At 39.4% G+C, this 14,869-nt stretch overlaps 1 protein-coding gene across 1 annotated transcript in view; it reads right to left on the bottom strand.

Moving 5' to 3' along the window:
* Positions 1–4,715: 4,715 nt before the first annotated feature.
* The window catches only part of HOMER2 (homer scaffold protein 2), a 101,360-nt gene continuing 91,206 nt past the window's right edge, over positions 4,716–14,869 (bottom strand). The window contains exons 8-9 of the mRNA XM_038420734.2: positions 11,714–11,794; positions 4,716–5,900 (exon numbers count right to left, since the gene is read on the bottom strand). Of these exons, the coding sequence (XP_038276662.1) occupies positions 5,712–5,900; positions 11,714–11,794 (270 nt within the window). The 3' untranslated portion in view covers positions 4,716–5,711. The remainder of the gene's footprint in view (positions 5,901–11,713; positions 11,795–14,869) is intronic.

Genomic DNA, 14,869 nt, shown 5'->3' on the forward strand with positions numbered 1-14,869 from the left:
AACGGTGTAAGCATAAATAAAACTGTGCATGTGTAAGAAACTGCAGAGCAATCATGTTTGTGAGAATAAGAAAAGATAAAGTAACTAAAAAGCTAGAAAATACTGGTGTGAACTAACACTAAGCCTGTAGTGATGGGGGTGGAGAGATCTTATGGAATGATGAGATTGTCCTCATGGGCTTCCCACTCATAACTGATCACTACTCAGTGTTTTGCCTTAATAAATATTTGTTAGATCGGTCTGCTGAGTGAGTGAACCTCAGTCCAACAAAGAGAATGCTGATCAAGATCATCTTTGGTATCAGCTAGTATTGAGCAATAAAGGAACGAGTGTAGGGGCAAACAGCTGCCGCAATACAGTACAGTAGTTAATGCTTAGGTCTTCTCTCTTCATAAATAATAGCAATATTTCACAGACAGACAGCAGTAAAGAACTGTAGAAACTCTTCATTCTGTCTTTAATCCTCTGAGCAATGGTGGCTTTAGAAGCTTCATTCTAAATTTTAGACATGGAATCAAAAATATAGTATTTTTAAAAACACAATCAAAAGGCGTTACCTAGCCTACATAAAACATGGCAACCCACTATCTTCAGACTGTTTTCTGGGCACAAGAGTAGCTGGAGTAAGAGGATTAAGAAAAATAGGAAATTTTGAATGATAATAAACTGAAAGTGAGAGATGAAATTTGAAATCCCTACAGACAATGCAGCTCTATTCCAGTGAACTCACTGATTCATCACTTGGCAAAGGAGATGCCAATTAAAAAGGCTACTATGGCAGAAAACAAAAGAAAGACTCTTTCCCCAGGTCTCAAAGGAGGCCGATATAGCATCTTTAAACAGAGGGCCATTCCTGATGATGAAATAGAAATAAAATGCTCCATAAACAAAACGAAACAGGAAAGGGGTCTGATGCAAAGGTACTCTCTACAGGACCTCAGGAAGTGGAAATGACAGCCATTCACGCTCAGAGTGCTGAGCACAAGACAATATTAACAAGACACTCCAAATACAAGATCAAGTGATTGATTAGCCACTTTAGGTGAGATACCTACATCCACAAAGACAGGTTTCAGAGTAGCAGCTGTGTTAGTCTGTATCCGCAAAAAGAACAGGAGTACTTGTGGCATCTTAGAGACTAACAAATTTATTAGAGCATAAACTTCCATGGGCTACAGCCCACTTCATCGGATGCATAGAATGGAACATATAGTAAGAAGATTTTATATACACACACACACACACACACACAGAAGTTGGAAGCTTCCATACAAACTGTAAGAGGCTAATTAGTTAAGATGAGCTATTATTAGCAGGAGAAAAAAAAACTTTTGTAGTGATAATCAAGATGACCCATTTAGACGTGTTTCAGAGTAGCAGCCGTGTTAGTCTGTATTCGCAAAAAGAAAAGGAGTACTTGTGGCATCTTAGAGACTAACAAATTTATTTGAGCTACAGCTCACTTCATCGGATGCACGAAAGCTTATGCTCAAATAAATTTGTTAGTCTCTAAAGTGCCACAAGTACTCCTTTTCTTTTTGCCCATTTAGACAGTTGACAAGAAGTTGACACCTTCTGTCAACTGTCTAAATGGGCCATCTTGATTATCAGTACTAAAGTTTTTTTCTTATATATTTGTAATGAAATATTTGTACCCTGACAGTGGAAATATTTTCCAGCAGAGGGCAGCCTCCAGATTTAGGGGGCTCTGAATAAGAATCACCGGTCAGATTCCCCGTGCAGGAAGTCACCCTCACATATCATGAAATTTTCATTCTGCAGGAACAGTGTCACAGAATCATCCTTCCCCCAAACAAACTTGAGCCTGGGGCCAAAGGACTGGAAGGGGGTGTGTGCGTCTGTGTGTAAAAGGAAGCCAGAATGCAAGACTGATTGGGCAACGTATTCCTGTCTGAGGGAGGCGGGCACTGAAAGGACACCAGATAATGGGTTAAGGACCAGGTACAGGTCTGTTATGGTGACCAACCAGGCTTAATAGCTAAGGAGGGATCTTTATGGCAGGAAGCCTACTGAAAGCTCTCCAGGTTGTTTAGACAGCATGGCAGAAGTGAAACAGCAAAAAATGGAGGGAAAACCTGATACTGAAGAACAGGAAAGGGAGAAACCAACTACAGCTTGAGGGAGAGTTCAGCAGTTGTTACAGAAATAGGGGGTTTGGATTCTCAGGGCCCAGTACCTACAGAAAGATGAAGGTTGGCTAGAGAAAGCATAAATGCTAGTTCCTTCCTACTACCTGAGAATTGCCCACAAAGAGAATGCTTGGTTTCCCAAGGCCCTGCACTCATGGTTTGTTGGAGGAAGGGAAGAGAGGAGAGTTTTTTGTACCACACCAAGTCCCTGAGGAGCTAATAAGGTTCACATATCTGGCATTGCGAGGTGATTGATGGGCTGCAACAGAACTTCAATTATAAATAAAGTATTTTGCAATCATATCATTTTTCATGCTAGGAACTCAATGTGCTTTACCAACATGGATTTACTCTCACAACAGCCGTGTGACATAGGTACATATCAGCCACTCTTAATGAAAGAACCTGTCCGATAGGGATCAAGATTCAAGGAAGAAATGCCTGTAGGTATCCAAGATACAGAGGTATTAACTTCCTGTGGACTGGGAGCTTGCAACATTTATAATCTCTAATTTCTAGAAGAAGACAGAGTGGCAAAGGTGAGAGAAGACCAATTTGCATAATCCTTACAGGTAACAAATAGGGCCTTGAATCCCAGGACCCAGTATTTACATTTTATTACAGGAAAAAGAGAGAGCAGAAATGAATTAGACAGGGCTGTCAATCCTGTGGAGGATGCAGACAGCCAGAATGTCTGAGCTTGCAAATTGTGTGCTGAGCTCCCACAGAGCCTCAACCATGTAAGAACTGAATACACCTGCCAAAGAAAGAAGGAATGTGAACACTGGGGTCCTGACTATAGGAGAGAGAACAGAGATTGCTCAAAGGGTATCCGCCTTGTTCCCCTAATTTCTCGGAAGTGTGCAGCACAAGTAGCAGGTCCAGAAATAAATGCTTTTCTTTCTAGACTGCCTCCACACCTTCCCTCTTATCCTTATTTCTTCTTTATGAGGCCTTGTCTACATCAGAAAATTGTACAGGTTTTACTTAAGTCAGTTTTTAAACTAATTTAGTTAAACCAATGCAACCCCGTGTGTGGACTCTCTTATTTCAGTTTCAGAGTGGCTTATTTCATTTATTTTAATCTGATTCCTAAATGGTTTAAGATAAACTGAAATAACTGGATGAACCCAAAATAAATCTGGATTAAACCAAGAGTGTTTGCACAGCCCTTTGCACCTATTTAACTACATACATTTAAAAATCACACCTTAAGTTAAACCAATACAATTCTCTCATGCTGACAAGCCCTAAGACTTACTAGTAGTGGAAAAAAAGAAAAAGAAAAGAAACAGAAGATTGAGCAAGGCTCTCAGTATGAAGAAGGTAAAAGCATTAATGGGTAGTAGAGTAGGGAGCCTGGCAATTTATACTGTTTGTGAAAGACAATTGTTTTACTTCCTTGCTTCACAGTTGGGCAGCTAACCTTAAGAGTAGAATGGGAGTAGAGGAGAAGTAGGTCATCTGCCTTTTTGATTATTCTTTATTCAAAGTGAACTATATAGATGCAAACTAAATACTGAAATTATTTGTTCAGAAAATACACTGCGTATCCTTTGTCACTTTCAATTTTGAGTAGTCGGATCACATTATCTAATCCCACATTATGTTACACTTGTATATTCTACACTGGTGAAAGCTTATTTTCACATGCCTACATTCTATATTATGTTTCCAAGTACCTGATTTTTTATTTTTTATTTTTTTTTCTAATACTGGCATTCTACAACAATTTTTATAAAGACCACCATATATCGAAATAGTCCATCTTCATAATATCAGTTGTATAAAAGAATTACAAAGCACACATACAAAAAAGGCAAGGCTAGATAGCCAATACTTCAGTGGTAGATGCAATCTAAAATTAAAGAACTATTGCAGACAGAGTATCTCTACAGACTTCCAGCATCTGCATTATTAGATCTGTGTGCAAAGGTATTTAATGTACTCTTCATTTAAATTATTTACATGACCAAAAACCCCTTGATTATAGCTTTATTAAGAATTAGAAATCTAATTTGTAATATGTGAAATGAATGTTGTGACATGGCCACTCTAGTCCGTCCTGTTGGAACACATTAATTTCACACTTCAGTAGCCTTTGCCAGATTAAAAAAAAGAGGCAATACCTCAATGTATCGGACATAAACAGAACTTCTTGCCCAAATTCTATTTGCATGGGATTTCAGAATAACTTCAGAGCAGGCTATTCCCTAATATTTATTAAAAAAAAAATAAAAACAAAAACAAAAAAGCCCATGAAGGTAGTTACGGAGACAAAAGCAGAGTTGGACTGAATTCTGAACCAGTGCTGCTGTTTATGTCACCGCCTGTAGTAAAGTAAGCTTGCTTCTTATTCTCATGGTCTTGGAATCCCAAGCATTCTCTTGTTTTACTCAGAATGTGTTTAGAGCTGCTGAATAATCAAATACGAGTTACAATGTCTTTCTGCAATGCCTTTTTTGTTTTTCATTCTAAATGGGCAATTTGGTTTCTAACTCATCCCCTTTAATATGTCATAAGATCGGAAAGTATACTTCAAAGAAAAGGGTTTTGCTTTCATGCTACCTTAGCCCTGGATGTCTCCCGAACAGAAACTTGCATTTGTACAAAACTGTCCCCAGCGGTTCTGTGAAACGAACTAATGTTTTTTAGATTAATGTCTCTGAAATCACTTCAGTGGATGATCACAGCAGTTATTAAGTTATACAGACAATTAGAGGGCCCAGACCTATACGTGAAACAATAACCTATCCCTATTGCTGTATATCTGGTCCCAGGAAGAGAGTGTGTTTTTTTCCAAAGATGTAATGATTAACTTAATTATCTGAATTTAAACACTAGGGCTGAGGAAAAAGATGCTCTTGTTAAATGAGACAAGTTCTCATCAGCTGTTGTACGACTTATATGAAGTACAAGAGCCGAGACCGACTGCAACTTTGCAGATTATGTGCTGTATGTGCACATACATTTACATGGTAAACCCTTATCAGAGGTAACAAGTATAAAATCGGTTGGTTTCTTTCTGTGAATTAGGCTTTATTGATTTGTTCCTAAGGATCTTAATATCTACTTAGAGGGATTTGCTACACTTGACTGCAGCTCAACTCAGACACATTTTACCCAACTGGTTTACAGATGGCAGGAGCCCCCTCTAATCTTAACTCCACTCCACTCAACAAAAGAAATAAAATTGCACGTTGCTAGGAGTATTGATAGTATTGTTTTCTGTTTCTATGGTTGCAACAGCCCTTAAGAAAGATATAAATTTCCCTGCAACAACTAACTGCATATTCATATAAGGTAGATCTAGTTCCAGATTCCTGAGACAGAATCTTCCACCTCTTCACAAACCCACAGCAGCCATATAAATCATTTCTCTTCTCAAAAGAATTTAGTGAGCAGCACAACTGGTTTGAAAAAACACAGCAAATTTTCAGCCTGTATGTACAGAAACAATACCAACAAGTGGAACATTCTAGTCAAATTTTGTAAAATACACATTTGGGATCAACAAAACACCAAACAGTCAGACCCTAGATTACAAAAATCTGTTGCGGTCTAGTTGTCAACTCCCAGTTTAGACAGTCCTTGTCGGAAGTCATGTAGTTCATCTATCTTCCCATCTAGTATGTCTAAAAAATTCTTTAATTCAGTTTTAAGGCTGTTCTGTCTCTGTTTGTTCTCTTCAACATCTGTCCTTAGTGTTCTGACTTTCTCCTCCAGGTCTCTGTTCTTTTTCTCAGCAGCCTTAAAAAAAGAATAGAAAGAAAAAACAAAATGAATCTTAGAGAAGATGGATGAACATTTACTAGAGCAAAGCAACAATGCTACGCAGACTTTAAATGTTTTGCTTTGACTTTCTATTAGTCTGCCTAATACAAACACCTCTGAAGCAATTTTAACATGATAGGGCTATTTTTTTAAAAATCTGACTAATGCAGGGAAGGATACAGATTAAGTGGAAAAGATGCTTTGCATTAGATTTTGTCATTTGATTGATATCTTTACATTCAGCTGGATTTAAATTGTGGACTGTGCATACATTGCTAAAGTTGCAAAATTAGTCTCTGTGCCACAAAATTACCTATGATGGTTTAGCTTTGAAAAATAAGCTTTTACAAAACATTCCCTGAGAAATAATGTCGCTTTATTAGGTTCTGCTGGATTTCTTTTAAACTCCTTGGCTGAATACTTAAGCATATAGTCAGTGAATATTTTGGATGAATACTAAAGCATATAGTCAGTGAAAACAACTTAATCCTCTCCCACACTGCAGTTTGCTCTCTCTTTTAGAAAACCATGTTCTCTTATTTCATTAGCTTTCCTTTTGCTTTTCCTCATTTCAGGACAGTGTACATATCTAAACTTAAAACTTAAGTCTTCTTAAAACTTTAAATAATGAGCTTTACCATGTAGAAATGGCCTATGTTAATATCTTATTCCCACAGCTCACATTTCCCTCCCACCTCTTCAATAGTCTTTCAACTATTTTCACCTAGATGACCTTGTTTCATTTATTCTTTTTTCATGAGTTATGTTTATGGCGGTTTAAGCTTGTGAAAGTGTCAGACTGACAGCCCCAGAGTCCAAAGACCTTTATTTATTCCCAGAACAGATATAGCACAAGCAGGAACAGCTCCCAACACACACCTTACCAAGGTGTCTCAGCCATAAGTAATCATTTCCAAGTGAGAGGATAGTTCAGTTTCCATGCCCTTGCAGTTCTTGATTTTGCTGCTCAGGGTGCTAATTATGATGGTGACTTGGACTCAAATGAAAGCACTCACTTATATAGCACAGGCCAAAACAACCATCAACTTGCAATGTCTTTTTGGTCACTACCACCCTATACCAAACCCACACCAGTTATCTAGACACTTCCTATCTCAAACTCTGGAACTATAAAGCGCCTCTGGTTCTTACTTTTTCCGGTATATTTACCCCTTAGCCATTGTTTCCTTTGTTGTGAGCTCTGCTAAGTTTGACTCCATCACAACTTAACTGATGCCAAGAGGGATGAGTATCCTTCCATAAAGGCAAAATCTATTCAAGAAAGGCCAACACCCCATGGTCTCAGCTGAAGTATTAGTTCAGTGCATAAGCCATTTCTCCAGTTAAATATTCAAGACTACAACAGATTTGGTTTTTTAGACTTTCCTCTACATTCTGTACAGGGCTAAGCACTGAGGGTGACTGATGAATCAAAAATTAATATCACTGAACAAATTAGACACAAATAACTACAAAGTGAGATTTCACTATTAAAAATATTTCTTCACTCTTTGTTCAAACAAGAACAAAACTGACCACCTCTTTCACACTTTGCTTATCCATATTTACATGGGATGTCAAATGTTGAAAAATAATTCATTGCTAAAACATGGCCACATCCCTGCAGCATAAACACAAATTACTAGTCTTTGCTTTTAAGGTCCTACACAGCTGATCCCTGCCCTATCGATCATCTCTTACATGCTACTGAGCTGTCCAATCTGGAATCTGCTCCACCAGTGATGCCAGTCTTCATCACTCATTTGTTTAAGTTTTGAACACACGTGCGTAGAGGGAGCTTCCCATAATCATTCACAAAGGTCACTTCATCCTACTTCAAATTCCTCCTTAAAACCTTCCCTGGCCATTTCCTTTGCTAAAATGATCATGGTTAGACAGCTGATGTACTGTTACCTCTGTTTATCAGACTGATCAGTATTGTCTCACTGTTATCTTGCGTTTCCCCCATGTGTTTGTTGCATCCTTGATTTAGTCCTATTTGGAACACATGATTTGGTTCAAGAGATAACGATACCTAAATTGCTTGGTAATGGTCACCATAATATAATTAAATTTAACATCCTTGTACAGGGGTGCAGGAAGTAGGAGTTCTGGGGGTATGGTAGCTTTGAAGTGGTTTCCATCATATACAAGGTTTACAGTTTTATTCAATGGCTTTAAGCATCCCCACTATAAAAACTGCTCCAATGCCACTGTCCTTGTAGGGCAGAAAAATACCCCCAAAATCCCACTACAGTAACATTTAACTTAAAAAAGGGAACTACACAAAAATTAGGATGCTTATTAGATGTAAATTAAAGGAAGGTGTCACATGGTTTAAATGCCTGCAAGCAGCATGGGGACTATTTAAAAACACTATATTAGAGACTTGGACTCAATGCATACCCCAAAATCAAAAAAGACAATAAGAGGACCAAAAGAATGCCACCATGGCTCAAAGCAGAGTAATGAAGGCTATCAGGCAAAAAGGCATCCTTTAAAATTTGGAAGTCAAATCCTAGTGAGAGCAATAGGAAGTTGCTCAAACTGGCAGACGAAGGGTAAGAGTATAAAAAGGCAGACCAAGAAAGCATTTAAGCAATTTGCAATAGATGCAAAAACTAACAGTAAGAATTTTTTAAGTACATCAGAAGCAGGAAGCCTCATGAACAGTCACTGGGGCCTCTAGACAACCAAGGTGTTAATGGGGAACTCAAGGAAAACCAGGCCACTGCAGAAAAGCTAAATGAATTCTTCGCATCGGTCCTTTCTGTAGAGGATGTAGGGGAGATGCCAAGAAGGACATCTCTGATGTGGGTAATAGATCTGAAGAACTGTCCCACCCTGATGCGTCAGTGGAAGAGGTTTTAAAACAAACTGATAAATTAAACAATAATAAGTCACCAGGACCAGACGGTATTCACCCAAGAGTTCTGAAGGAACTCAGACATGAAATTGCAGAACTACTAACTGTAGTACACAACTTATCACTGAAAAAAGCCTCTATACCAGATAACTGGAAAGTAGATAATGTAACACCAATTTTAAAAAGTGCTCCGGAGGCAATCCTGCCAATTACAGGCCAGGGAGTCCAACTTCAGTTCCAAGCAATTTGGTTGAAACTAAAATAAAGAACAGAATTATCACACACAAACATGATTTGTTAGGGAAGAGTCAACACAGCTTTTGTAAAGGGAAGATATGCCTCACCAATGTAACAGATTTCTTTAAGGGAATCAACAAGCATGTGGACAAGGGTGATCCAGTGGATGTAGCATACTTGAATTTTCAGAAAGCCTTTGACAAGGTCCTTCACCAAAAGCTCTTAAAGGAAACTAACCAGTCATGGGATATGAGGGAAGATTCTTTCATGGATCAGTAACTGGTTAAAAGATAGGAAACAAAGGGTAGGAATAACTGTCAGTTTTCACAATGGAGAGAAGTAATCAACAGGGTCCCTCAAGGACCTATACTGGGACCTGTGCTAGTCAACATAATCATTAATAATCTGGAAAGGGAATAAACAGTGATGTGGCAAAGTTCGCAGACGACACAAAATTATTCAATATAGCTAAGACATGGGCGGTGGGTGAGCCCCCATTTTGGGGAGGCTAACCTACAGTCCCCATCGCCCCACATGCTGGAGCTCTAAAACCTGCCCATAACAGGAGGAGTGCTGAGGGGCCCCCTCCACCGCGACCAGAAGAGCCATGGCTAGCCCACCCCAGCCACCATCCCTGGCCAGTCCCCCCAACCCCAGCACCAGGCCGAGCCACTCCCCTCCCTCCCCCGAGCACCGGGCCAAGCTGCCCCCTGCCCGAGTGCCAGGCAGAGGCAACGACTGCTCCCCCATCCAGCTGGTGGCCCCAGTGCCAATTGTTTGCTTGCAGCATTCCTGCTCACTCCCCCACCCCTGAGGAGAAGCAACACGGCGAGCAGAAGGGACCTGGGGGGGCGGGGAGGTGGAGTGCATGTAGGTAGGGGCTGTTGTGCCAGGGAATGCCTAGCCTTCCTTGGCCTATTATACCCACCACCCAAAAGTTAAGTCCAAAGCAGACTGTGAAGAACTCCAGGAGTGGGTGAGTGGGCAACAAAATAGTAGATGAAAATCAACATTGATAAGTGAAAAGTAATGCACATTGGAAAAAATAATCTGAACTACACATAAGTAAAGATGGGTTCTAAATGAGCTGTTACCACGTAAAGATCTTGGAGTCACTGTGGATTGTTCTCTGAAAATATCCACTCAATGAGCAGCAGTGGTCAAAAAAGGCTAGGATCTATTAGGAAATGAATAGAAAAAATGACAGAAAATATCATAATGCCACTACATAAATCCATGGTGAGCCCACACCTTGAATACTGTGTCCAGTTCTGTTTGCCCCATCTCAAAAAGGATATAGTGGAACTGGAAAAGTTTCAGAGATGGGCAACAAAGATGAAGAAGGGTATGGAGTGGCTTCCATATAAGGAAAGACTAAAAAGATTAGGGCTATTAAGCTTCGAAAAGAGATGGCTAGGTGGTGATATTATAGGATATTATCATCTATAAAATGAATGATGGGAGAAGTGTTATTCACCCCCTTCCCACAGTGCAAACACCAGCATCACCTGATAACATTAACAGGCAGCAGATTTAATACAAACAAGGAGGAAGTAGTTTTTCCACACAATGCACAATTAACCTATGGAAGTCATTGCCCTGAGATGTTGTGATGGCCAAAAGTATAACTAGATTCAAAATATAAATAGGTAAGTTCATGAAGGATAAGTCCATCCATGGCCGTTAGCCAAGATGGCCAGGGATGCAACCCCATGCTTGGGCGACCCTAAACCTCCGACTGCCAGAAGCTAGGAGGGGGAAGATGGGGAAGACACAACTGCCCTGTTCTGTACACTCTCCCTGAAACTTTGGTATTTGCCATGGCTGGAGACAGAATACTGGCCTAGATGGACCATTGGTCTGAGCCAGTATGGCTGTTCTTATACACCTGTTTGAATTCATACATTTATTGTACAGGGCAGGGACTGTCTCTTTGTTCTGTGTTAGTATGGTACATACCATATTGAGGCCCAATCCATGACGGGGACCCCCCAGGTCCAAATTCTTGAATGCATCATTTTGATATATACAGTCAGAGTTCAAAAGCTTTAAAATCAACCAGATTCAAATACTTTGGTGATAGGGGGCTATATAAATATCTACATAAAAATACAGACAATGTATTGTGTTGGAAAAGGCTACCCACCATATAAATACCTTTTGTATGAACTTCTCCACAATGTTATGCAACGTAGTTGTTGATTTTTTTAAACAAATAACTTTTCTTCTTTTCTCTTTCTTTTATAAATTATCTTTAGCTGCCATCATGATGTTAGTTTAAGTGACTTGACTACTCAAAATGGCCGTTTGGAAGGAGACTGGTGAATGCTTGTCAGCTCTTGTAGGTGAAGCAGTCACTTCTAGTAGCACTGCATATGAGGCAATGTAAGGCAAGGGCAGCATAAATGCTGGATATAGAATATCCTGGAGTCTGCCAAGTGACAGTTGCAACATGATCCCAGAGTATCAACTTCTTCAGATAACCAGGCAGAGACAGAAGCTATCTATAGTTACTTCTAATTCTGTGGCAGCCAAAATTTTGCATGTAACCAGCATTAACTTTTATGAATTGGGGGGTCTCTTTATCAGTTAAGTTACAAACAGGTAAAAATATATAAACATGAGAAATACAAAACAAAAATGTCCCTTCCACTGTGTTTAGATCAATTTCTTTGCTGAACTGTACCTGTAATTTCTGAGATACAGATTCACATTCTGTCATTAGCTGGGGTATAATTTCACCCTGTTTTCGAAGATCCTCCAATTCCTATTAAAAAAAAAGGAAAATTATAACAAGCTTCAGTTTAAAAAAAAAGGTAGTTTGAAGCTGTGAAATTACTTTTCACAAGTATATTGAATGCCATACAACATTGGGATTTAAAATAACTAAAAATAATGTTTTGGCTTTATAAATGGCAGTTGTTAATTTAATAAATTAAATATAATAATATTAATTTTTGCAACACATTCAATTAATCATTTGACTACGTAGTTTTGACATCTGAATATAATCTAATCTCCAGCTAGTTATGTTTATGAATTCTCACTACACATACTCAATGAGAGAGGGAAATCTGAAACACAATAATGCTAAAAAGAGACCTCGCAGACAGCAAATTAGATACGAGTTTGCAATGGTATATGGCAGTAAAAAAGGTCACTGGAATTTTGAGCTGCATATGTAAAAACATCACAGAGATAAGAGGCCTAAGCATATACCTGTATAGCTCTGAGCAACACCACCTGGGACACTGAATTCAACTCTGAGCGCCACATTACCAGAATAATATGGACAAACAGAAGGGAGTTAGAAATGAGCAACAAGACACATAGGTGGCTACAGAGATGGATTTAAAAGGAAAGTTAAAAAGTTTATTGCTCTGCTAACAGCAAAGGCAATGGTGTCATGGAGGACATATTTGAAGAATGTCAATACCAAGGGCCAAATCATCCCCCCCTCCCTCATTTAAAGCTGCAGAAAAGGATCTTGAGTGAAAACACCCACAAGGATCTGCTCCTGGAGATTTCCCCTAGAGTTCAGGAGGAGGCAGGCTGCAATCTGTGGAGCAGGCTACAGGATCTGCCTCCAAACATGTCTTTTATTTCCTCAGATATTCTAATAAAATAAATAAATAAAGATAAAACGTGTCCAGCCTCGTCAGTCCTTGGTCTAGTCTGACATAGGATAGCCAAGCCATATCACACATCACAAGAAGAGTTGTGGGATATGTGACATCTTGTCTTCCAGGTACCAGTGATCTCACAGCAGAATAAGAGTGTGGGATACGTATACTCTACCATAAAATTATGCAACAAAAAACATTTCCTCAATATCTCCAGATTCTGTTCCCCCAGGTACAATACCATTTCTCAGATTTCAGTTCCAACCCAACTTTCAAAAGAATCTGGTCTATTCCAGAGGTTTTTTTTATTTGCTTCCAAAATTTTTGCCAAAAATACCACTCAACCCAGACATTGAGCTTTCTCGATGAGCGATTCTGGTATCCAGGACATCTCCACTATTGTGTGTGTTCTTTTCCAACTTTGTGACCATTGCTTTACAGCATTAACGTAAAGGGTCAAATTGCTTGTTAGCATGGCCTATTTCTGACCATCACATTGAAATCAATTAAAAGCTGCTTCTAATGCAAGTATATCAGGCACTGACCCAGATATGCAAAAAAGCTGCTAACTGTGACACAGAGGCTTTACTACTGTGTGTCAACAAGTCTTGTCAGGCCTGACAATCACTACACCGCCCACAGTGGGGTCATGATATTGATTTAAAAGATGACATGTAATAGATTGTTTGAAATCTAACAGCATAACGGCTATTAAAGTCATGGTGAACACTTTATAACAACTCTGTAGATGAAATTATGGATACTCTCTGACATTATGTCCTGGAAACTGTAAACAAAGATGATAAAACAGGTTTTTTAAATATAAAGGACAATGAAAATATGGCGGCAGATGCCCTGTCAGGAAAGAGGACTCTGACCTGCTGCATGTGGGCAGCCAGTGGCTAGCCCTGCTGCAGCTTTGTAAGGGGGGGAAGTGTGACCCTACGAGCATCCCAGAGCCAGAAGGCAAGGATTTGTGTTGGTATCAGGTGAGGAGTTTCAGTTGGCCTGACCAATTCAGTGTTCCCCAACTATGGTTATAAACTGTATCTAAAGCTTGTCAAGTAATATGTCATTGGAAAACGAACACCACACTGATCATTAATATACTTGTGTGATGGATATATGCAGTGTGTATTAAGAGTTATGGATATATGTTGGAATGATTACTAAAATATGTTTAAGCCAGGGATATCGGGGTAGTTGGTAAACAAGTCTGTCCTAGACAAAGGAATGTTTGCTTCTCTGACCAGCCCCATCATCAGACAAACACAATGAAGGTCCAATTTACATATTAGATAAACAAAGCTATCAAGGTAACTGCTTAGGCAAAGATCTTTCACCAAGGAAGACAAGGGAAGCCAGCATCTTGTACTTCTGTAAAAGGTCCTGATGGAAGGAAAGTCAGCCCTGGCTGAAAAGAAGGAAGACTGGTGACAGAAACCATCTTGAACAAAGCCTGTACTTTTCTAGTTTAAGTTTTTAGAGTTTTAGGTGCAGATTTTCACTTTTATTCCTTTTACTTGGCATCAGTTAACCTATGTCTTGCTGTTAATAAATTTGCTTTATTTTTTTTTATTTTTTTTTATCATAAACCAGCTCAATGCTGTGTTTGAAAGAAAGGTGAATTTACCTCAGTTAATAAATTGTAATGTGCTTTTGTCTCTTTAAAGGAGAAACAAACCTCATCTCTCTGAGCTGTCCAGGAAAGGGCTAGATACTTCAAAGCGCACACGGTTTTGGGGAAATTTGGGACTAGGAGTGTGATAGGGTCACCTTGTTGGTTGTAAGCAAGGCTGGTGGAAGCCAGAGGGAGCTGCAGGGTGGTAGACAGGTTTGGGTGAGAGCTGCTGAAGTAGGGATGTCTAGCACACAGACACTTAAGGTGTGACCTGCATACTTGTAGGTTGTCTGTGAGTGTCTGAGGCTGGAAGCTACAGAAGCAAAGCATTGTGAGGCACTCAAGGGTTGCAGAGCAAGTAGTGACAACTCCTTAGAGTTCTGGGGTGTAACCCAGATCAGTGTGACAGTAACTCCCTATGTTTATTTTGAGATGTGAACCCCTATATATCTTTAAGCATTCTGATTCCCTTGTATAGGTCTGGGGTTTATATTTCTTCTTACCAATGCCTCTGCGCCTCTTTCCATCCCTTCATTTTTCTCTCCTCCCTTTATTGTTCCTCAAATGGACAGAATTTCAGAGGTGCTTCTTTTATGGC

The sequence above is a fragment of the Dermochelys coriacea genome, chromosome 10 (genome assembly GCF_009764565.3).
Source record: "Dermochelys coriacea isolate rDerCor1 chromosome 10, rDerCor1.pri.v4, whole genome shotgun sequence".
Classification (NCBI taxonomy): Eukaryota; Metazoa; Chordata; order Testudines; family Dermochelyidae; genus Dermochelys; species Dermochelys coriacea.